Consider the following 24,881-nt stretch of genomic DNA (forward strand, 5'->3'; position numbering starts at 1 on the left):
ACCGTTGCATTGTCTTACTGGTATTTTGGTGAGATACGTGCGTAAAAACAATGATATGTGAAAGTTAAATGGTCGCAGTAAACAAACAGCCGCACCACTTCTAAGCTCCCGGTCGTTTCATAACGTTCAGTTTCCATAACTGCACAGCAGTCATTACGAAATTATGACTGACATCTTGTGGCTGGCCAAGAGAAAAGGTTCATGTAACCTTTCCAATTATTATAAAACAGAGTGAAAGAGCGCAAATAAAAACCTTTATTGACCCCAAAAACAATACAGAAAATCTGTCATCAACTATTTTGTTATCGATTTTCTTTTTTTCTGTGACTATATAATGATGAAAAAAAAAATCTAATAATAATGTGTAACACTGCTCATATGTGCACATGCAGTAAAATCCTTTGACATTTAACGGCACAGGTTAAATTTGAGGGTCAGCTCCACAAGATCACATCAAGTAGAAAGAACACATGCAGTCTGCTAATGTTCCAGGACATCAACATTTACATAATCTCTCCCCAAGGTCCTTCAGTGAGGACTTTGCATCCATGCTGTTGCAAAAATTCACTCTTAACCTCAAGAAAGTTGCTGAAATAATCTAACCTCAAAGCCCACACATTAGCATTTCTGGAGCTTCCTGACATATCACATGATCTTGACTACATCTGCTGACGGACTAAGCTTTTATTAAACTTTTCTGGTCCCCGGAGTGATCAATAAACGTCTCGCACTTTCATAACCGTTTCATAAGATGCAGTACCGTGGAAATGTTTAGTGATGGTGCTTTCAGGAATGATGACGTTTTGTGTTTTCTCCGTTAACTTTGCGTGAAGTTAAGTAAATGAAAAAAAAATGTTAAATAGCACCCAAGTTACTCAAGATGGGCTGTTACGAACATCTAAGATGACTTTATAGCTTCGGTCTTTGTGGGGTCCATACGTATTGTATTATAGATTGACTACCTAATGGATAACAGTCTAAGAATTCTGCTAAACTTTTGCACAGTAGTGACAGTGCTTGATCGGTGGGCTCATTAGTTTGTATTAATGAAGTTTTGGCTGCGGTCACTACTTCTGTAGAGCTCCTCGCTTCCGCCTTGATCCTCAACAACCTGGTTCTCGAAGAAGCTGTCTGCAAAGTTGAGCATCTGCTCCACAGCAGAAAACAGCAGTATGTCGGTGTCCTGGTCCAGGGCCAGCTCCTCACTGTAGTTCTTCACTGGGATCACACAATTCAAAGGGATTCCCAGACACTCACTCAGCTCACGTGCCTGAAAGGAAGCGAGAAACGTGCAAGAATTCACCAAGTGTAGCACAAGTAATTTACACTCGATATTGCAAATGGCTATATAAAAAGTTTACCTTCTTCTGGATGTAAACGCTGCGATAAACATTCTTCAGGTCGTCTGCTACCAGCGGACAGGCTTCATCTACTTTAGTCATCAGCAGAATCTGAGGGATTCCTGTCGGGGAGCAGAAATGGAACAGAAGATGACAAAAGTCATAACAGCAACAAAGCAAATTACGGCCTTCAGATACAGCGTAAACATTTTTGTCATGATTCTGCAGCTAACCCAGCTGGTTGGTCTTTTTCCGGATCGTGGCGAACTTGTCCAGAATCTTCTGGCTGAGGAGAGAGATCTTGCAGGTGTCGATCACATAAACCACACAGTGGATCATGTCATTCAGAGTCGTGTTCTTCTTAAAGCCAGGAGCGTCTGCCGCGAGAGGGGCAGTTGTGCTGAACTGAAGGACGCACAAAATATGTGTCACTCATCAAAACAACTAGCCTGCAAAAGTGCATTTCCATTCATTGTTTGACTTGCATAAATGTAAATGCAAGTAAGTCTTTAAATGGGAGACCTGGTAGCGATCTTTGACGTGACCCTTGTAGATGTTGACCACGTCCTCAATGTCCAAACCGGCATTAGCGTTTTCTTCCAGCCCCATTGTGTCACAAAGGATCAGGGGAAGTGCTCCGCCACCTTTCCCTGCCTTGATGGTGTAGTTGCGAAACTGTACAAGAGACAAGAACTCTTATTTAGTGGAACAGACGGCACAGTTAAAACATGCACAGCAACCTCAAGCCTCCCAAACAAAAATCAAACGTCCCCTGCAATGTATAAGCCGATTATCACAGAGGGTAAAACCTGTGCCAGTACCTGAGTGGTCACACTCGTTCCTGCTGTGCCAGCGATGGCCTGGACAGTCATGTTGCCTCGAAATGCTGAGTTGATGGAGTTGAAGAAACTGGATTTGCCGGCACCGACGGGTCCCACCAACAAAACCCGGGCTTGTTGCACCGTTTTGATGTCAGGTTTATAGTCCATGATGTATTTCATCAGTTCCTGCTTTCTCCTAGAAGGAACAGATGATTATTTTGGCCCTTTAACTACATGCAGCGGTGTCACGGTGCACATTTCTACGTATGTATGTGAGAAAGTGAAGCTATGTAACATCATGAACTAAATGGTGGTTAATTAAAGGTACCATAATGTCTTGGACCTCTTGAACTATGCAGCGATGTTTGTGTTTTTGTTTGTGTTTATTTTGTGTCGTGAGAGTGGACGAACACTCCCATAGATGCCAGTAATTCCAAACAGGATGCCGGTTGCTCTGCAATTCTGTTGATTAGCCAGAAAAACCAGTATTTGGCAAGATGGATTGTCATGTGATCTCCAATCTCATCAGAATCCAGCTTCCGCACAAGGAGCACAAGCAAACATACGTAACATTTCATGCCAGTCATTACACCGACTAGTTTCTGGAGATGATACACTTACAAATGTAGCAATACGCTAATCAAGCCTGAAGAGAGAAACTGAAAGCAAAACACTCTTTGGCACCCACAGCAAAAGTTACCAAAGAGTTTTACATACTCAGCTGTCCACTGGATGTTCCTCCAAGGTTTGGGCAGGAGCTCTCCCAAGCCTGCATGTACAAAAACACATTTATTGTCACATTCTCGCAGTATAAACAGACTCAGGTTATTTACTTCTCACTGTCACACACACCTTCAACGCGATACACCTCAAACTCAGTCAGTACCAGGTCGTTTCCGTGCATCACTGCAGCCTGAAAGTGGAAGCTTTTGCCTGGATTGGACTGTACTGCAGCTGTGTTGTCAGGCAAGAAAACCAAAGCACCAAAGTTTGGACCTTGGTCATGATCTGTGAAAGCAGGCTGTCCAGTGATACCTGCCACCCTCAGTGGTTTGTTTTCCTTAGCATTGATGCTGTAGAGGAAAGCCTCCTCGTCCAGCACAGCGTCTCCACTCTTGGCGTAGTCCTTGGAGGTGTAAGCCCCAAAGGCGAACCCGGCGGCATTGTAGGCGACAATCACAGTGGGGCCCTGTTTGTCGCAGCGGTTGTGGAACGCTTCGACGGTGAAGCCGTGAACGCTGGCTTTGTAGAGCAGGTGGAGTCTGGCATGAGCGAAGAGAGAGACCAGCTTCTGCTGCTGATCTTTAGAGAGGCTGGATGTGACTGGCGGCATGACGGAGGGTAGACGGTCCAAACTCACCTGAGGGTGTAGAAAATACGGAATGATTTCAGGACGGTCAAAATGTGTAGCAAGGGAGGGAGGACCCGAGTGTCAGGTTACATCCAAAAACACAAGTCCGACAGCGACAGCCGTAACCAAGGTAAACGGAGTCAGAGATAAAATGGCTCGAACAACAGGAAAACAAGGGGCTTGCTGAACAGATGACTTGACAAGGCAAAGGACAAGAGCTATGTATAGACACACAAAGCAAAGTCACAAGGCGAGATATGTGAGCGTAACCACAGGGGCAGGAAAACACACAAACAGAAAGTGAAAATGCAAAGAGAAACCTGATCCAGTGTCTATAATATATATTTTCTTCTTTATTTCTTGTACATTTGCTCATATGCAAATTTTGCAAACTAGTTTTTTACTTTTATTAGATTTTTATTTTATTTTTCTTCTTACTTGTGGTTCTTTAATGTGCAACTGAGCTACTGTGACTAAGCAATTTCCCTTGTGGATGATTTAAGTCTAAATCAGATTTCAAATTAACTCAGTGACATGCAATTTTGCATTTTACTTTATCTACATGTAGTAATTTGCTTTGGATGTGTAACATTTATATTTCATTACAATTTGTGCTTGTTTTTTATTTTTATGTGTCTTACTATCTGCTGTGACTAAGCTGATAATGCTGTGTATTAGTTGTTAAAAAATATATGTAAAAGATCATTTTCAAACATTTCTCAAGTGATCCTTAAAGGAATGAAACTGAAACTGAAAATGACTATTACTTAATGAGATAAAGTTATGTCTTTTTTTTTCTTCATCAAGCAAAGCAACACTTTATTCATTTATTCAATTATTGATTTACTTATTTTGTAATCTTGGACATTTTTTTATGCCACAACACGTGGGCATTTTTAGTTTCATTTTTGTCTGATAAGGGAATTGCCCACTATGCTTTCACTTCAGCTTTGCAGCATTAACAAAATAATACAGCAAATACCACAACTGTGTTTAACTTTAAGGAATAAAAAAATAAAGCAGACTTTAATAAACCTTTTTTTTTTTTTTCTCTCTCTCTCTCTGATTCATACAGAAAGCAAATAGTGTAAAGCCTCACTCATCGGACTGCAAACAAATCCAAGAAATTCTCCATCAATAAAGTGACTAACAGACAATCTGAATATTGTGCACGCGTACAATCGAGTGTTGTCAAATCAAACTCACCTGAAAAGAGCAAAAGAGTCACGGTTTAAACACAGCTGCGGTGGAGAGCCTGTTCCTTTGTGGAGAGTCAGAACAGAAGTGAAAGTGCTCTCCTCTTGAGGCCAGCCTTCTTCCTTGAGGGATCCTCTCCCTTTTATGGCACAAGTACAATGCTCAGGATCCATATGAGTCACTGACATGACAGCGTTTGTTGGAGTTGAACTCTAAGGCCCTTTCTATAAGACTTTGATGCAGAATGGCAAGTAAATGTGACATTTAGTGACATAATGCTTATTAGTTTATGAAAGGTTTCAAATAAGATGTTGGAATATCTAAAACTTTAAAGTAAGATGTCAGACGGTAACTTAACATTACAGAATGCAGGTTTTAATGCTTTTCTTATGAAACTGTGGCAGGGACTTGTTAATGCACTCTTCCCCTCGATTCCCTTATTTCTCTCACACTTTATGCAATATTTACCTTGCAATTAGTAATTAGTCATAATGTTATGGCTGATCAGTGTATATGTGTCAGTAAACACTAACCCTAACCCCACCCCTCTAACCCTAACCTAAAAAATAAGACACTGGGATGCAGTTTTAAGTAAACAGTATTAAAGAATAGATGTGTTGTTGTGTGTTTTCAGCTTTTTTAAAACCTTTTAGTTTCTACAGCATCAATCTTGACCCTGTCTGTGAATTTCTTCCGATATTTTGTCACTGCAAAACTCACCAGCCATTTTCTGTAGTTACTAAGTATTAATTCCCCGAACTTCACTTCATCTTAGTGGGACATTATAACCAAAACTGAAAAAATAAATGAAATGCATAAAATTAGGTCAACATCTTTTGAACTGCGACACAATGATCATTTCTCTCAGCCTCCACCGGGCTTTGTTTGCCGAAGAAGTTGCACTACTCTAAGCAGACACTTCCGAATGGTGATGCACATTCTTTATTCACACGATGCTCCCAGTCCGACAACCCACACTTTATGACATCGTTACTGTACGCAGTTACAGACAATTACAAAGTGGAAAGGCTCTCAACGTTCACCCAGCCGTCCTGCTCAGCCTCGACTCTCGCTGTCTTCATGAATATCATGAATGAAACAACATACAGGTACATATTTCTACACATGCGGGACACATACACATGGTTACAGATCACTCACTTGGCTACTGTGGGGTCCGAGTAGCTGTCGCCCACCTCCATTCCCAATAAATAATTTAAAATGGTAGAAAAAAAAGGCAGAAAACAGTCATCAGGGCTGCAAAGGATAACATTTAAAGCCTATTATCTGAGGATCCAAAAACATAAGGATAAAACAAATGTGCAAGTTTCAAGGCTAATAAAAAGTAGTTTCTTTTAAAAAGTGCATATACATCATTACAAAATACCTTTCAGATCCTACAGGGATAATGATTGAACTTGTTTTTTTTTTTATCTATATGGAGGCCACATTCAGGCGCAAGAAGTGGAAAATGGGAAAATGAACCGTTGTTTGTGACTGCATGCTTTGGTATTGAGGAGACTCTGTGTCCATGTGACCTGAAGCCAAATGAGCAACAGAGGAAATTATAGTTTAAAAGGGAATTACTGTTTTTTACAACCTGGACCTTATTTCTGGCATAAAATATGATCGTTTACTCACCCATATAACTTTGGTGTCATTTGGAGTCGTTCGGAAGATATTTAGATCCAGCGGAGCGCCGTGTATATCCATATAGTGGGAATGATTGGGGCACCGAAATGCAGCCTCTAAATAACGCATTATCTGCCGCGAAACTCGTTCATTTCACCAATATTTTGTTATGATACGCTAGTGCTATTCCCCGTTGAGTCTGGAGTTACCTGTTATCATCATCCGGGGTCGAGTTTCGCGGCAGATAATGCGGTATTTAGGGGCTGCGTTTCGGTGCCCCAGTCACTCCCACTATATGGATATATGCGGACAGGTTACAAAAAACAGTAATTCCCCTTTAAGTCGTATTTCTTGTACATCTCATCGGGTAGCAGGTTTTTATTTATATCTAGACTGAGACGAAAGGAGAAGGGAAACGATAGACAGTGAGGGGCTAAAATGTACTGTAACACATCAAAAACAACTTGAAATTGCCTCTCTGTGTGCGTGAATTACAAGGAATCTAGATTCAGTTCAGTTTAAATCAGTTTAAGAAGCTTTATATTTCTATAAAGCATTATTAAATTATTAGTGTTAAAAACTCCCTTTAAAATTGGATCATTTAGAAATCAGTTGAACTTCCTGTTCACCAGTTCAAAAAAAAAGTTTGTTCCAGTCAACTTAAAGACTATATAAGTGACTATAAATCGAAATGCAGGAATTAAAATGTAATTAATGGGCCTGTAAAATAACCTGTCATGCGTACTGTTGTCTATTTAGTTACTGAAGTGACATTTCTGATGCCTTTGGGATTACTTTTCCATTCAAATACAATCTTGACGTATTCTTATTTACAGCCCGGAAAGCTCCCGTTACCTCCCGCTGCGACTAAGCCTTGACATCATGCTGTACGAATCATCTTTCTACAACATATCGCAATTAAAGTCCACAATTAATCCACAATTAAAGTACATGTCATTCCTTTTTTTTTTTTTTTTTAGTAAGATAGCAAGTTAACATCTATTTGTACAAAAGCGTTTGCAATCTGGTTCCTGATTAGCATGATTAGAAGCACTCGTAATGGATTACAATTGCAGGACCACTGTTAATAACACGATTGCTGTAATGCTATCAGATTTAATCTCTAATCCCTTTACTGACAGATTTGCCTTTGCACACGCAGTCAGAGTAATCTCGGATCCAGTGATTATCATGCGCTGACAGCAGACGGGCCCCGGCGGTCACCAAGTACTTCCGAGAGTCTGCCTGTCTGCTCGGCGCAGATCTGTCGGTGCACATTTAAACCACAGAGGCACAACACACTTTTTAAAGCAGGCACAACAAACAGCACAGGCCGCCTCATGTCTGCCCGCGGTGCTCACAGCAAAACACCTGGCCGCGCACTTGTAAATGTGGTTACAGATGTCTAATTTAAAAATAAACTAGACACAATGCAAGTATTTAGATTTTCCTCGTAGCCTGATGGATAAGCGTTGCATAAAAAGCAGCCGAAACGGGCCCAGGTACGTAACACGGACTACAATCACACTTCAGTGCTTTGAGAAAACAACCCTACGCTAGAGCCTGACCGACATACGGATATATCAGTGTCGCTATGAAAGCGTTTTTGCAGAATAAGATGCCACGTTTAATTTAGAAGTGGTGTCATCTCACTGTTTGTCCAGCAGAGCGAGCTCTGACTTCTGACTTCAGTGTTTACAACACTCCCTGCACTGTCTGCAGCACACGTAGGAGCTGAGCAAACGGTGGCGTGGAGTCAATCTGTGTCTTTGCAGTAAGTTGTGTGACCCCATCAGTTTTCCTTTTTCGGTCTAACTCTATATCATAACCCCGTCTGACAATAATCAGGTCAAACTTGCTAGTCACATCCGTTTGCGTCGTTAGCGAGGTAGCTAGCCTGCTATAGTTTCTCAGTGTATGTACTGTATATAAAGATTATCTACCTATGTCTGAATTTTACTCCCCAAAACTTTGGCATTGGCTCCAAAAATCTAGTACACGCAGTCAGGCTATTGTGGGCAATTTACAGCATAAGGTTTCGATCTCTGCGCTGACATGCTTCTCTTGCAGCCATTTTTATCTCCTCTCCTGTTATGCACAGGGTCATGGGTCAAAGAAAATCATGCAAGGGATGCGTTTTCTCCCCAGGACAGAAGAAATAAGGGCCTGCTGGTGCAAAAGAAGCCAAAGCGGAGGGGATACACCAGGATGGACTGGTGTAAACGCCCCCAACATTATTATCATCCACTCATTCATGAACGTGCATAGGGCTTTACATTTCCCCATAATCACTCTTTCTAATTGTTTCTACCACCACTTCAGACCTCACCCTTTCCCTCTCGCATATCCACCCACAAATCCTCCATGTTGTAGCTCCTCCCCTCTCAGAACTCTATCTTGCAGGCAGGAAAGGTCTCGTCCTGCATGGCGACAGTGCTGTTGGAGCCCAAGACGGTGATGCCCAGCTCCCTCTGCCTGTCCAGGGTCTGCTGGTACCAATCCTGCATCGACGGCGACTCAAAGGTCGGAATCACTGAGACCTGAAGACACATAAGAAGGACACGTTCAGTCATGCAGAAGGTTGTTTTCAGCGTGTGGAGGTCGCGGTTCGGAATCCAGCTGTGGGATTCTGCAGTCACGCGGTGCATTTCGTAAAAGAAAATCTAAAATCTAAAGCGTGCACAAGTGTGCAGTCAAATAAACAACGAGAAACTAACAGCTGTATAAATCAATCTGCGAGGATCTGACCGTGCGCGTCTCTACCTGCATGTTGTCAGGCCAGGATAACTTTCCATCCAGGAGAGCGTCCAACGTTTGCCTCAGCAGCTCCTCCCGCTCCGGACTGTCGCCGCTGATGATGTAGCAAGAAGAGCGGACGCACCTGAAGAAGTCCACACTGACTGTGGTGGAGGAGGCTCCGGAGGGAATGTAGGCCAGGTCCACATACACACTGACCTCACCACCAGAGGTTGACTTGGAGCCTGTGACAGACAGGAGAGGAGAAACCACTTCTTATCACTAAAGTCTGCAAAGATGCTGTTGAAGTACATGGAGAAAGATTGCTTCATGTACTTCACATTTCACAGCTCGTACCTGGACTGTTTGAGGATTTCGCTGGTGCCGACCGAGTGCCGGCAGACGGTGGACGAGTGGAAGAGACGTTCCCCTTTGTGGCTCCACTTTGGCTCCCTGTCCTGCTTTTCTGGCCTGATTTTTGGAGGCCATCAATCACCTGCTGATTAAATATTAGATTCACTGTCATCATATCCTCAAAATAATAAAAGGTGATCAACGTAATGATGTCAACTTTTAGCATGTGCATGGCTTTTATGAATCCTTAAGTTCCTAATTTCCTTTTCTTTTACACTAATACGACCGACTCACCCCGAGCATTTTCTTCCCTCGCGTCCCAGCGGCTTTAGCCCTCTTCCCATGGGCGTCGGATTCAGACTGAGGAACGGGCATGGAGGCGTCAGGATGTGGAGGCAGGGGCGGACTGTCCCTGAGAGGGGCTGGTAGAGGGTCCGGGGGCAGAACCTGATTCCTGTGGAGGTCGTGCGGGGAGTTTGACGGCTCACTACACGACTCATCCTCGTCCGAGTCCAGGGCTCCATCTGCTGTGGTGGATGGGCAGTCCTCTGTGCAGACGGGGGGGTTTGATTCACTGGGTGACGTGTCCTTGGGGTTGTTATTGTTGTTGCCGTGATGATGTGGAGCGAAGACGCCTCTCGAGGCCTCGCTGGCCCCGGAGCCGGAGTCGGGCGCTTTGAAATGCTTGAACTCGCAAGGAGAAACCAGACATAGGTCCACGTCGTGAGCCGAGGCCTCAAAATGGAGCGTGTTAGGAGCCGGGGGGCGCCCCATGTCTGAGCCCTGACCTAAAGATCTCGGAGGCTTCTTCATTGGTAAAGACATTCCCACAAAATGACCTCCGTTGGAGTGCGAGAGGTGAACGCTGTCGTCTCCCTCTCTCTGGCTCACAGTGCTCGGCCCCTGCTCGAAGGACATGGAGAACGATTCGTCTACTTCCGTGGACTGAGGCGAGCTCACCTCTGCTGGCATGGAGTGTGTGGTGGTGGTGGTGGTCAAGGAGGGAGAGGGGTCTGAGGATCCATCTTTAAATGATCCCAAAGAAAGGAAACTCAGATGCTTCTCTCTGGGGTTCGACTGGTTCTCTGGCGTGTTTTTGGGCTGACCCAGCTGCCCCTCGCTTTGCCTGGATGACCCAGTTGGCTGGTTGGCATCAGCTGAATCTGAGTTACTCATCTGGGCTTGTAGCCTGTTTAGAGTGGCCCTGTTGCACCATACGTCGTCTGGGGACAGACAGTAAGGAGTGTGGCCTGCGCTGTTGGGCCGTGAGTCGGGGGAACCTGGCTCTACGGTCTCCTCGTCAGGACTGTTACAGGCCTGGTTCTCTGGAGAGGATTTCGAGGGGGGGCTGTTTCTTAAAGCCCCGTCCAGAAGTGTGTACTCAGTTGGGGTTAAGTCTAGCTGGGCTACAAGCTCCTTCTTTGGCGCCTTGTCCAAGGGAGATGGAAACCCTACAACCTTTATAGGTTTAGCAGCATTTTCAACAAGGCTTATATGCAGGTCACCTTCCTCCCTGGTCTCAGTCTTCACTTCATTATCACCACTCTCTGCTCCGGTCATCCTGGAACCACCTGTCGCTTCTTCCACTGAGCTTTCAGCAGTTTCATTACACGTCTCTTTACTCAGGCTTTCAAGGATCTTTTTATTTCCTGGCTCGCTTCTATCTGCTGTCTCCACCTCTTCTCGTTCAGTTTCCTCCTTGAGCTTGAGAAAATCAGCGGTCATGTCCTCAGGGGTAGACACTTTGGAGCCGCAGGCATCCTCCTCAGGCTCTTTAACGGAGCTGTCCGTCTCTGGGATTTTTGACGCAGACCCAGAGTTGTTATTTGGCAGTTTCTTGGCATCGTTCGCTTCCTTCCCTGAGGGCTTTCTTGTCCTCTTCCCCCCTGTTTTTGAGTCGTTTTTCACTTCTTTCTTCAGTTTTGTTTTATTTTCATTCTTTGGTTTGGATGGGACACCGTTCTTTTTAACCTCCTCTTTGTTGCCCGTCTTCTCCTCTTGTTTCCCATTCTTTCCTCCTCCTTTTTTCAAAGTGTTCTTCTCTGACAGCGATGCTTTATGCTTTAAGCCTGTCTCTTTAATTTTGGTTTTGTCAGTATCCCTTGTACCATTTAATGCTTTTCCCTTTTCCTTCAAAGATACATCCTTACCCTCTTCTCTAACTCCTCGCTCTTTCCCAAGTTTGGGTGCTCCCTCCTTCCCATGTGACCTACCAATCTCCTGGCTCTCTCTCCTCTTGTTGTTTCTGTCTTCCCCCAGCCCCTCTAGGTCTCCGGTGGTCACCGCGGGTTTCTGGAGGAAGGCCAGCCCCTTCAGCTTCTCCAGCCCCTGCAGCAGCTTCGCCTGTGGGGTAATACCGGGGAACAGCACCCTGACCACCTTCTCCTGAGGGCATGCCGGATGCCACACAAGCAGAGCAGACACGGATGCCAAGGCGGTGAGAGGGAGAGTTTGGGATTTGGACGCCGATGACAGTTCATCGGGCCAGTTTTGCATGAATGTCTGGTACTCCTGGCTGTTTTTGCCTGGACTGAGGATGTATAAATCCAACTGTCCCACTCCCATCTTTTGGAACAGAGTTAGCGGCTCAATGGGGGCGCCTTGAGGTCGGAACATCGGTTGCGGCCTGATGTCCAACTTCTTTAACAACTGCAGGGTTAATGCAGCCTGCTGTGTGCTCTTCAGTACATTGTCGTCACCTGGTAGAAGAGGAATTATAGTAGTCACTCATATTACTTTGTTACGATTGCCATATGAATATGTAACTTGCAGCTTCTCATTTCAAATATAGATTATTTAACCTTTTACTTGCGTGGCTTAAAGTTTTAAACATCACTCACAAGGCTGTTGTTCCACCTGCAGCCTGCTGGGGGCATTAAAGAACACAACTCCAAGCTCTGGAGAGATAAGCCTCTTGGACAAGTCATCTGCAGACACAATAGGAAACAGATAAAGACAAAATACTCTCAATATACCTCTCAATATTTCCTAAAAAAAACATTACTATCGTACCTTTGATATCAGTCCTCAGCTCCAGCTCGGCCACCTTCCTCTCCAGGAAGGTGATGACACCGGGGAGGTTCTCCGTGCCGACGTGAGTCAACAAAACGGCATCGACTCGGTCGAGGTGGCGGACCAGCTTCCAGAAACAAGCCTGAGAGTCCGAGCCTCCGTCCACCAGCACCGTGAACCCGTTGACGGCAAAGAAGGCACAGTCCCCGCGGCCGGCGGGGAACACGTAGCAGCAGGGGCGGGACAGCTTGAGGAAACCCACAGTGGTGGGGGGTGGCAGGAGGTCAAAGAGGGAAGGAGGGCAAACGGTACCGGAGATGAGGGACGTGAATTCCCCCAGAGACTCCATGGCGGGCAGCACCTCCGGGGGATTGATGTGGAGAGTGAACGGACCCTGCAAGGGCTGGCCCCCCAGGAGAGTGTTCCTCCACTGGCCGATGTTGGGGCAGCTGACGGTCAGACTGATCTTGGAGGAGACGAGTGAGGAGGCAGAGCTCTCTTGATCTAGGAACTGGAGACAGAAACATTATTCAGTGTTACAGGAGAGTCCAACAGCTTCTCCTCTATTGAATCCTAAATTGAATATCTTTATTTTTTAACAAAATAAGCATCCTGCAGACCTCAAATTGTTGTCTAGACATCTGTGACACTTTCTAGAGCTGTACAAACCAAACAAACAAACAAGAATACAATGTGCAGAATCAGTTGCTGCTCTAAATTAAGCTCCAACTACCAAAATACTGGCTTAAAATATATTTACAATTTACAGTGTGTCTTTAATTTCAAGCACTGTGCTTTTCTGTGCTGCACAAGTTTGCTTTCAATTTTTCAACGTTCTTCACTCAACAAATCGGGCCGCAGCTTTATACCTGCTCCGCGAGTATTTGTTTCAGCTGGCGCGGCGAAAACAGCCCTTTGTGAAGGAGCACGTCTCCGCTTTCCTCCGCGCTCAGGCCAGCCAGGATCAACAGCTTATGGGCCGACTCCCTGGACAGCAGAGCGAACACCTGACCGGGGAAGGAGAGAAATGGAAAATCTGTTCTGACATGCCACTCAAGGAAAGACGACAGAGCAGCCGAGGAGGAAGAAAATCAAAGGGTATAGTACACAGCGTACATCAAACAGCAAAGCTCTTTGAGCGGATAGAAATTATGTTATTTAAGGCTTTATGACGATGTACAAATTTAGAGCTGAAATGAGCTAATTTGTGTGAGAGACAAAAGGTTGGCCTTGTGAAGAATGACAATGAAATATTAGTCACAGGCCTCTTTTGAGATGAAAATATAAATTTGCAAAACTCTATCTGCAGCCACATGCAAACCATGATAGTCAAATTCATGGTTGAACTGCTTCAAAATAAAATAATGCTTTGGACCCTATGTGAAAAGGTTTATACGGTATATTTAAGTGATTTCCATCATAAAAGAATAATTGTGTGGTTGTATTATTTTAGCACCTAATTCATGCTCACCTCTGAAAGGACCTGCTCCTGAGATGGACTGATCAGCACCTGAGTGTCCAACACTCTGGTACAGTGGCGCAGGCACTTCTGTCCTGAAAGGGGCAAAGAGAAAAATAACAGATAGGAAGAGACGGACTGAGCTTAAAGGGAAACAAGGCGACAGATTCGAGCAGCGAGCGAGAGGCCGGTAGACAAAAAAAAAACAAAAAACGAAGGGAGTTCAACGGAGTCAAATAGAGAGCGAACTGGTGAACGGACGGAGCCAACAAGAGGAAGGAAGGAAGAGTGGAACAGCTGAGTCAGATGCACTGACTGAGGACGAGATGCCAGGTTCACTCAGTCTGCACTGGGAATCCAGTCTGAGGGGGACTGGACAAGCATCTAGCGATACGGAGGCGAACACAGCCGACTGGAAAATAATGACCCAAATATGAACAAAAGTTTCTTTGTCTTTACGTAAATGAACTAAAGGCAACCATTCCTCGGCGGCTATTTCACTGAATTTTTCACATTTTTATCCTTTTATCAGTTTGGCCATGAAATGCAATGGTATGCACAAACAGAAATAGTTTTGACATTCGCCATTTAAAGGAATAGTTTTTGGGGTTATTCCCTTTCTCACTGATCAGTAAATGTCTTGCTTCTATGCTGCAATGTCGAATGAGCGTCTGTTATTTTCTGTGTTTAATTGCGCACTCGAAGCTAAGTTTCATGAACGCTCACTGAACGTGCCAGACTGTGTCTAGGACTTTTCCTGCACCCTCTATTGGTTGCCGCTGTAAAATCTCACTCCGCTCTTTTAACTCTTACGTTTGGTTGGCGGCGCTCGACCAAAGAGGTGGAGCGTGAGTGGAGCCGAGGTGGACAGGTCACGTCTTGGTGGAGAAGCTGGCCACCTGCGGCTGCACACACTTGTCACTCAGAGTGGCTACACCCTTCATTATGCATAACTTAAACCTTTAATATAATGTTTACAGTTAAGTTATATAAAAGACGATGTCATAAACATGTTTGTTTATGCATTTTAACACAGAGGTCAATGACTGGCTCACTTTAGGAGTAGCCTCAAGTGGTCATTTGAGGAACTGCAGCTGGTGGCTCTATTTTTCTTTTCTTTTTTAAATCCCTGGTTATTTTTAATATTAAAATGTGCTCCTTTTTTGTTATCTTTGAAGATTGCCGCAGCTGTTTTACCCTGTGTACTGTTTTTTTTTTTTGTAAGCTAAGCTAAGCTACGCTAACTAGCTTCTAGCTTCAGTCACACATTTACTGTGAAGGCCTGAGAGTGGCATCGGCCCTATAATCTAACTTTAGAGAGCAAGTAAACGCATCTCCATTTCCATTGCCTTTCCACAATATTAAATCCCCTCCTTTTGATAAAACCACGCGTACGCAAAATAATGTGTCGGCTCTTTTGTGTGTCTGCGTGCGGTGTTTAGTACACAAAGCACAAGCAGCCTTTTTGGGTGCCATTTTGTGCCCCGCTGGAAGAGAAATGTCTGCTCTTGACTCTGTTCATCGCTTCACTTCACAGCTCGGCTCTAACGCGACTGTCTGACACCGTTTGTCTGCATTTTTAGCATTTTCCCTGTGCTCGGTTGTTCTCTCTCTGCCTGCCAAAAAGCTGCGACACAGACACAGAAACTGAGAGGGAGAGAGGTGGCACAGCTTGGTTACAGGTTCCTATTGTTTTCTATCCAAAGGGCCCACCCATGTCTAACAATTGCCCGGCTTCTGCTCCACTCTCCTTACTTCCTTCCTTACTTCCTTCCTCGGTGACCCCAGACCGGCTGAGTTGGCGCGTTACCATGGAGACGGGGGGGCGTCAAAGAGTTTGTGCAGGAACGATCGCTGTGAAAGATTCTTACCTGCACCCTTGAAAGACGCCGTGTGATGGGAGAGGAATTCTTGGAGATAGAGGCTCAGGTTACAGGATTTTAAATCCACGTCCCAGGACCGGACACCTGACAGCATAAGGGATATATGTTGTCAGATGGTGATTCACATAAAAAGCCTGAAAACTACGCAAATGTCATTTATTTATGTTTTTGGTTGACGTGATTAGAGGTGAAACGGCTCGTTGATTAATCGATTAGTTGACCAAATTTCAAGCAGTCTGATAATCGAATAATTATTTCTCCCATTTCTTAAGGGTTAGGGTTAGATCTTTTTCTTTGACATACGTGAATGTGACATTAACAAAAATGAAACGGAGCCAGATGTCTGTTGGAATGAATCCAAGAATCAAATTTCATCTAATTTGATAACCACTGCGGGATAAATTAACCTTGTAATTGTTTTTTAGTAGTTTTTTCTAAGCAAACACATCAAATATTCATCATTTCTAATGCAATCTTTGGCTTTTTAACCCTTTGCAGTTGAAACTTAAATTATACTACGCACTTTTCAAGCATTTTGTAGGCCAAACTATTTATTAACGTAATAAAATAAATCAAAAATCATCTTTAACTGCTGTCCTAAACGAGGGAACCTAATAAATGTATGTCTAAAAAGATGAAAACAGGGCTGTTTTTCTTAGCTCATGAAAAGTTGATGACATTTGGAACATGCTTTCACCAGACAGTAATGAAATGTTAATTATCCCTGTTAGCTGTCATGCTAAATATATTTCTGCCTTTATCTCTCTCTCTCTCTCTCTCTCTCTCTCTCTCTCTCTGTGGTATCTCTCTTCCTGTTTCAGAATCTATTTCCCTGTCTGTCCTGCTTTGCATAGATTACGTGCAACAACCCACTCCTTATACAAATGAATAGCTGTAAAACACTGTAATGGATGACTGTGGCCGTGCACTGTCTGTACAGTTGCTGCTGCGCGTAGCCAATGCACATAGCCCAACGGCACGTCGTTTACAAGTGTTGACTTCTGCAGCATTTCCCCCCCGAAGCGTGTCCTCACACAATAAAACGAGGCGAAAGACAAAACCCTCCGCTCCACACTCCTTTTAATTATAACGTGCCTGGAGGGATGAGGTGATGCTGATGGTGGAGAACGGCCAGATGACGCATCCTCGGTCAGTGGGGTAAAATTACATCAACACTGCAATGTGCTCATCCACAGAGGGGATTTAGGCGAGGGGAACTTGCAAGCATTTGATTATTTATTATTGTTATTCAAATACAAATTGGAAAAAGAAAACGCAAAATGGCACAGCCTGCAGTGGCTGCAAGAGGCTGAGGAAAAACCTACCTCGTTCAATCTCCCTGCGGATGTGTTCCGTCTGTCCGAGGCGAGGGGTCCGTCCGATAACGACGAGCAGGGAGTATTTGTGGAGGCAGAAGTCGAGGTTTGCGGTCGCGGCGCGCCTCGGCTCCTCCTGGACCTCCCTCTCCGGCACCCGGCTGGACGCCATGTTGGAAAAACTCTCACTCGGGTGTGATGTCATTGAGAAAAAAATAAAAAAATAAAAAAAATGCCTGACAGTGGCTTTTATTTTTATTACAGGGAGATGACAGGTCTGTGTGCTGTGCTGGAATGCAGCCGTGCAGCGGGGGATGTGTGGGAAGAGGCTGAATCATGGACGACGCGTGCCAAAAAGGATCAATATATTTTTATTTATTGACTTTCCTGAAGTGTTTTTGTAGTGTAGCAGTGTAATCAAAAGCAACACGTGACAGCCGGTGATGAGTATGGGGATATTAAAAATCAATGCAGCTGCTTATAAGTCAGAAGGCAATGTATATTTTATGATATTGCAAAACACAGGCTGTTAAATAACCTTTATCAATCGCTTTATCAATTGTGCAAAGGACAACACAACACAAGTCTTGATTTTATAAGTCAATTTAATGACCTTTTCATGTTACAAATATATTTAGAAACCAACTCTTGGCTATCTTTTCCATAAACAGAGACAACAATCAAACAGAAATACGAAAAATAGAAGGCATTTATGACAAAAACCACATTCAAAAAGTCTTCCACAGGATACCATGCACATTGATCCCCCATGACACGATCCTAACATGAGCCACAGGTGCACACGGGCCATTATTACTAGGACAGTCGAGGTTTATAAAAGAAAGACGTCACATTTTACACTCCATTTTATTTTATCTTATTAGTTTTTTTTTGTCACAAAAAGAATGAAAACGGCAGCAGGGCTCCCTGACATTTCTCACATCTCACTACTGACATTTTTATTTTTTATTTTTTGCACCTCTGTTTTGTTTCACAAACATTTGAGAACGTAGAAGTTGCAGGAAGTCCCCCGGGGGCAGCCGCACAGCGTGCCAATACGCGCACCTTTACGCACGGCGCATGGCTCCCCAGCGTCACACTGAAATTATATTTTTTTAAAAAATAGATGATGAAGCATAAATTCCTAAACTTCACACCTGCATCGTAAAAAATGTTCTAGATGATGTAGTCTTAAACATTCGTCTTCAGCAGACAACAATGCATATCTCCAAAAGTCTTTCTTTCTAGTTGTTTCTGGTTGTTAGAGTAACCAATTCTCAGCGCTGAATAATCAAAGACTTTTTATGGCGTTTAATGATTTCTAATTTTGCTTACTTACCGAAGGCAACCAGCCAAGCTTTTTCTCTAAAGGCATCTCTTTGCTCCTCAGCTTCACCAAAACTTCTTGCAAGGCGTCAATCTGCACAAGAAAAGAAATCGTCCAAAGGTTACATGGGTATAACGCAAACCTTTTACGCACAGGTCAACATCTCAGGTAGTTTGAGTTATTTTTTCCAATTAAATCTTGTAAAATATTACTCTCACCAGGTCTTTCTCTTGTTGGGTTTTCAGAGGGAAATCCAGCGAGCGCGTCTCCAGTGAGGATTCCTCTGCTCCAGTGAGAGACAGGTAGGCGCAACAGCAGGTGACTGCAAGGAGGAGAGTCCGTGCGCTGAGCATGGTGCTGAAACGCAAACGGGAGGGGGTCCGTCTCTTCTGAGGGTGGAGAATACGAGGCTCGAGCTTCCTGGACGTGTGATGGTGTTTTGGAGGTCTCCTTTTCAAAGAGGCTCTCTTTATAGGTGCTTTACAGATGCTGTTGACATCAGCCACCCTCTGAAATATTCATGGAGACGTTGACGTGGGTGACACTGCTCTGCACCTTTGTATCTTTTAACAGGAAGGGATTTGACCAGGTGAAAATGATTAAATGTGGATTTAGGCTGGATAAAAGATGTTTGTCTAAAGGCTGGAGAGAAATCAAACTCCTTTTCTTGACTTTTTTTATTCCAATCTTCTCAGTTGCGTGGAAGATCCCACTGAAAATGGCCTTTTTTATTTTTTTTTTTATTTGCTCAATCTGTGGCCTACCGTGGGCAAACTAAGGATTTTCATTTAAACGCACTTTATATCTGACTCACCAATGAGTCACTTCGATGTGTCAGAATAAAAAAAAATTCGAAAGCTTCTCTGAGCAAAACTGTGAAGCTGTGAAAACTGTCAAAACAAAAGAATGAAGTCACACTCTTATCTACATCCAGTACAGGAATCCTCAGTAAAAACCTTTCCCTTCTTCTTTGGTTTTCTACTCCTCTATTCTGCCCACCCTCTCGTGTCACCACTGTTCAATTAAGCTCAAATCAGACCTCGGGTCAACCCACGCTGACACCAATCTGTAATCAAGATCCAATTTCCTTTTGTTGGAATAACCTCAACTCGCTCCTCCGCCCCTTCAGAGGCCACGTGTGTCGCTGACAGGCTTGTGTTTAACCGTGTCAGCGACCCCACATCAATGACAAATTACATTACCCCTCAGAGGCCATTCATCCATTCATTTGGTCATGAGCTCCTAGCACTGCTCCCCAGAAAAGACAGATAAAAACCAGCAAATGAGGGCAGTGGTTAATAAATAAAGCTTATGCAAAGGATCAATATATTTCAGGGTCTGTTTTCTGACATTGTGTTTACGTGTATTTGTGTAAATAATGTGAGGTGCATAGCCAATCACTCCTTTAAGGACACAAGGAGATTATAACTTAAATCATTATTTGGAGAGACCATACATTGTCTTTAAAAGAACACCAGTTTGCATAAATATACTGTATGTTCCAAGTAACTTCTGGTCTATCTTCTGTGTCTTTGAGTTAACCCAGACTGACGATTTTCAGATTAGGCCTCTGTGTGAGCATGAACAAGCTCTCCAGCTTCTTTCTCTTGTTCTTCTTCATCTCCTTCATCTTCTACTTCTTAAATATTGTCTGGTTGCATGTTTGTCGACGTCATTGGGCTGCAGAATGAGTTGATGTCCATGATGGATAACAGCATAACATCTAAAATGTCTAATAGCATTGTGCAGTACTGAAGACAGCCGGTGGAGCAAAGAAAGATGAACCGATCTTGTGTGTAGGGCGCGTGTAAAATGACCCACAGTAAAGGTAGAATTTAGCATTCAGTGCAAAATGTGGGCCTTAAAAATTGTGATATTTCAATGAATATAAATGTGATACAGCTTTAATGAGTGTAGGGATAATCAAGGACAAGACAGTATGTTATATTAATGTGTGTGAGAAACTGTTTTTATCTAAACCTGAAGATATATGAGGCTTTTTTTACTCACTGGTTCACACTTCCTCTTCATGGAGGGCAGACAGTCTCTCTGGATTGGGTTGTCACTGTATATTCTGCAGTAGTTTATTTTATTTTGTCAGCAACTTACAATATGCATGATATCATACGTACATAAATTGCACTTTTCTTTTCTTTTGCCTTCATTTTGTGTATTTTAGGCCTATTTGAAAATTTCTAAGTTGTTGTAGTTACTCGCTTCTGCCGCATGGGGGCAGCAGCACATTATGATTTACGGAAACCAATACACGAGACAACCGGAAGTTTACAGTTCAGCCTGTTAGCATCGCTGTGAGTTAGCTCTCAGTCGATTACTTCTGTCTTTTCTTTATCCGCTTCAGTTTTCCAGCAACCGCAACCATGTCTGAAAGAAAAGTATTGAATGTAAGTGTGCAAATGTCATCTTTAATGTTATTGTTTTTTAAAACAGCTAGCCACAGCGTGAGAGCGAAGAAACGACGTGCGCTAATGTTAGCAGTGTTGCTAACTGAAGTCGGTTTATCAGCTTTAATTTCACCTAGTTAATATTAGATAGGCAGTTTTTCTGTCATGTATTATTATTCTAGACGGTGTTTTATTGGTCGTTTGGCTGTATACCACTGCATCTATTTACTAACTAACCCACGTTGCTTTTCTCTCCACAGAAATACTACCCCCCGGATTTCGATCCGTCCAAAATCCCCAAGCTTAAACTCCCCAAAGATCGTCAGTATGTGGTCAGATTGATGGCCCCGTTCAATATGAGGTATATCCCACTCATCAGACGTGGTTATATAATTCTTCTCAAGTTTATTTTGTTGAAATGTAGCTGCGGAGTCAAATGAACCGAACCAATCAAGTGTGAGAAGCAGACAAGAAAATCCACTCCTGTCCTTCTGTCACATATTTAGACTTAGATAGACTTTAATCATCCACAAGGGAAATTGCTTGGTTATTTTTATAAGTGACATCTGCACTGCAGTGGATTCCGTGAGTTTGCAGACTTCCCTTTGCCCATTAGTGTTGCATATGCACTCAGAGAATTGGACAGGCATGAATAAAATGAGAACATGTTATCCATGATCTCTTCATGTTGGTTTGTCTGTCTCGCTGGGTATCTGTCTTTTTCTTAGAAACCACATTTTGAGCTAGATAAGCTAATTTTTAATCTATTCATACTTGATCTGTATCATTAAATCTGATCTAGTAATGCTGTCTTTGCATTTTCAGATCGTCTGAGGACACAAGGCTCCTCATGAGCTGTTTTTACAGTTCAATTTAGTTCACTTTGAAATGAGAGCATTTATTTCCATCATGGTCCCAAGATGTTAAAAGAATATTTATTACTGTTTTCCAGGGAGCACTGTGCGCATGTATTAGGATTATTATTATGGCAGTGAGAGCAGGAATATTGTTTGGGGCTTTATTTTTTAAGAATTGTTTGCTGTAAATGAGTCCTGCTACTATAGTGTCTTCAGCATGGTCTCTCTGCTCACTTGCAGGTGTAAAACATGCGGCGAGTACATCTACAAAGGGAAGAAGTTCAATGCGCGCAAGGAGACCGTTCAGAATGAGCTGTACATGGGACTGCCAATCTTCCGTTTCTACATCAAATGTACTCGGTGTCTTGCTGAGATTACATTTAAGGTGAGAGTGATTGCTCTGCTTATCAGAATTGTGGCAAGCCACAGCTGTGCTTGTGCTTGTTTTTCCCGGAGCTCAGATCCTCAGTATTATGCCAGACAAGATGTTTGACGCTTCATGTCGTGATTATAGACCGACCCAGAGAACACGGACTACGCCATGGAGCACGGTGCGACGCGAAACTTCCAGGCAGAGAAACTTATTGAAGAGGAGGAGAAGAGAATCCAGCAGGAGAGGGAGGACGAAGAAATGAACAACCCTATGAAGGTCAGCATTTAAAATGTATTGCATTTTGTTGTACAGTATTTTGCACAAGGAATGAATAATTGATTGTCGTCTGACTCCGAACCAGGTTCTGGAGAACCGCACAAAGGATTCCAAGCTGGAGATGGAGGTCTTGGAGAACCTCCAGGAGCTGAAGGAGCTAAACCAGAGGCAGGCTCAGGTGGACTTCGAGGGAATGATCGACCAGTACAGAGAGTTGGAGAAAAGAGAGCGGGAAAAAGAGAAGGAAGAGGATGAGCGTGAAACAAAGTGAGTGAGGAAGGTTTACGCAGAAAAATGCGCAGTAAAGAATTATCCAATCAATGTTGCGTACTTAAGTAAATATATGCTGTTGGCCACAGTCAACATAGGCTGTAAAACAATGTCTCATGCGTATATGGGAGGAAACTTCTCAACCTTTGTGTATTGTTAAGTTTTACTTGTCGGGTGTATTCTGATGATTTGTGTTAAAATATTGGCGTTTGATTTACAGAGAGATGTTGGAGCGCGCCCTCGTGAAAAGACTCCGAGACGCTGACTCTGATTCAGAAAAGGAAGAGGAGATAAGCAGCCCACAGACGGCGAAGCCCAGCGCAGACAAACCAACGGATATCCTCACTATTGACAAACCGTCGGAGGCACAGGTGTGTGCAGCAACTCGCGTGTGTGTGTGGCCATCACCTGAGGCCAGGAAATATCTCCCTTAATCTTTTTTTTTTCTGCACATTGAAACAGATAGCTTATTCAGCCCTAGATGCTTTCAATTTGCCATTGCATTGTTTTCTTTAATCTTTGAAGACTTTCATAAGATCCAATAAGTGTACCAGCTATTAATAACATGGTAAGCTTTATGATTTTATTTTAAAGAGTCTTTCAAGCAGACTGAAAGAATGAAACTTACTTTCTCTGTACTCTTAACAAAGTTCAGGCAGATGTTAAAAAAAAACTAAACAGTATGTTGTGTGCAAGAAATGGTGGATTATCTCACGCTGTGTTTCCACAGGGAACCTCGGCTAGTGGAGTAAAGAGGGCCAAGGTGGAGAGCTGGGAGAGGAGTGTGGGGACGCTGGGCGGCGGAGGAGCACTGGGTTCCTTGGTCGTGCGGAAGAAACCAGCAGCGACTGTCAACAAACCAGTGATTTCAGCTGCTGCTTCCACCTCTCAAACAGGTAACACATCAGTATTTTGTGCAGTTTCTGAGATCGTTTTGAAGTCTTGGATATTTTATTTATTTTCTCCTTCACATTCCTGCTTGTTCATATTCTTGGAAGCCGCAGTCATTGTGTCTCTTGTCTCACAGATTCAAAGGCGTCCTCGACCGTCTCAACAAATGCCTCCAAAGCCGTCACCGCAGAAAATGGGTCATCGTCTCTCAGCCTGCTGGGGGCGTATTCAGACAGTGACAGCAATGACAGCGAATGAGAAGAAGATGACATGAGTGACTGACGCACAGTTATATTAGCTTTGCAGAAAGGAATATGGACTCTTTTGTAATTCTCTACAAAAAATGTAATGTGTAAACCGGTTTGTGGCAGTTTTCGCAGGATTTCAGTTGCACAGAATCTTCTGAAGCGAGAATAATCCACAAAAAAATGCTTCTGCTGAGAGTTTAACAGAGAAGAAAATGGCAATGTGAAAATAACAGTTGTATATTTTAGTGTTTAATAAATCTGATTTCCCTCTATGCCCCTGCCATATTTTTGCCCGCATATACTGGAATTTATACAAAGGTTCTTAACATCTTGAAAGTAATGATGTTCACAATAGTGATCTGCCCGTGAAGATGAGAATGAGTTTAGAAGAATATAAGCCATGTGTTAACTGCACTCTGTTGGATTTACAGTGTGGTATTTTATAATAAATATTTGTGTGATTTTTCAAGTGATAATATTTCCCACGTACCATACCTCAGAACTGTATTTGTGTTTTCAAGATCAGTCAAACGTAGCGTGCCGATTCTTGGAGAACTGACACGAACTGACCGCTGTAGCAGGGCCCACGCTGTCAACACGTGGTTTTCCAGAACCTCAAAACCAGAGTCAATATCAACAAAGAAAAAATAAATAAATAAAAAATGCTGTTTGGCATTTGCAGAGAAGATATGGCAAATTTCTTAATTTTTTCATCCCACGTACTCAGCCCTTTACTCTTCATCCCACAAATGCATGTTCCTTAAAAATGTGGCACAGTTTAAAAGGGAAATAATCAGGCTTTCCAACTGTATACAATTTATTGCCAAGAAGCATTGCTACAACACAGAAATTGTCTACCAAACACAAATTTCCTTACTTTTCGTGCTAAGTTTCCAATATGTACTATTACTGTGAAATACTTTAATACAATAGTCGCAGCTTGGGCCCTATTATTGGGCTAATTTTACACTTTTTGCCAAACTGCATTCTGCTGTGTATGTACCTGCACTATTTAAAGTTGAATCTAACAAAATATGGGCGAAATAATAGCCCCATAATAAAATTTGCCACATAAATATAGTCCCAAAATCACAAAATTAGTTGAAGCTTTAATGTCGGCCCACTAAAAATATATA

At 43.2% G+C, this 24,881-nt stretch overlaps 4 protein-coding genes across 4 annotated transcripts; 1 reads left to right on the top strand and 3 right to left on the bottom strand.

The window, feature by feature from the left end:
- Positions 1-232: 232 nt before the first annotated feature.
- Positions 233-5,204, bottom strand: LOC311505062 (interferon-induced protein 44-like). The gene is made up of 8 exons (XM_084568464.1): positions 4,719-5,204; positions 3,014-3,521; positions 2,879-2,930; positions 2,162-2,357; positions 1,863-2,015; positions 1,574-1,745; positions 1,362-1,462; positions 233-1,270 (listed from the first exon to the last, which is right to left on the bottom strand). Exons 2-8 carry the CDS (start codon positions 3,492-3,494, stop codon positions 1,034-1,036), a joined length of 1,392 nt encoding a protein of 463 aa, XP_084424590.1. The 5' UTR covers positions 3,495-3,521; positions 4,719-5,204; the 3' UTR covers positions 233-1,033.
- Positions 5,205-5,318: 114 nt separating this feature from the next.
- LOC311505097 (microtubule-associated protein 1S-like) lies at positions 5,319-17,306 on the bottom strand (the record flags this gene model as incomplete). Its single annotated transcript, XM_084568499.1, has 10 exons — positions 5,319-8,881; positions 9,105-9,322; positions 9,435-9,543; positions 9,726-12,130; positions 12,272-12,358; positions 12,444-12,954; positions 13,313-13,450; positions 13,915-13,997; positions 15,774-15,869; positions 17,111-17,306. 10 exons carry the CDS (start codon positions 17,304-17,306, stop codon positions 8,726-8,728), a joined length of 3,999 nt encoding a protein of 1,332 aa, XP_084424625.1. The 3' UTR covers positions 5,319-8,725.
- A 786-nt stretch (positions 17,307-18,092) lies between these two features.
- On the bottom strand, positions 18,093-18,781 carry LOC311505555 (cocaine- and amphetamine-regulated transcript protein-like; the record flags this gene model as incomplete). Its single annotated transcript, XM_084569189.1, has 3 exons — positions 18,093-18,200; positions 18,441-18,521; positions 18,647-18,781. The coding sequence occupies 3 exons, from the start codon at positions 18,779-18,781 to the stop codon at positions 18,093-18,095; spliced, it is 324 nt and encodes a 107-aa protein (XP_084425315.1).
- Positions 18,782-20,015: 1,234 nt separating this feature from the next.
- yju2 (YJU2 splicing factor homolog) lies at positions 20,016-24,536 on the top strand. Its single transcript, XM_084569740.1, has 8 exons — positions 20,016-20,830; positions 21,091-21,191; positions 21,928-22,072; positions 22,202-22,336; positions 22,422-22,603; positions 22,827-22,977; positions 23,337-23,502; positions 23,634-24,536. The coding sequence occupies exons 1-8, from the start codon at positions 20,807-20,809 to the stop codon at positions 23,753-23,755; spliced, it is 1,026 nt and encodes a 341-aa protein (XP_084425866.1). The 5' UTR covers positions 20,016-20,806; the 3' UTR covers positions 23,756-24,536.
- The last annotated feature ends 345 nt before the right edge of the window (positions 24,537-24,881 follow it).

The sequence above is a fragment of the Chelon labrosus genome (genome assembly GCF_963514085.1).
Source record: "Chelon labrosus genome assembly, chromosome: 20".
Classification (NCBI taxonomy): Eukaryota; Metazoa; Chordata; class Actinopteri; order Mugiliformes; family Mugilidae; genus Chelon; species Chelon labrosus.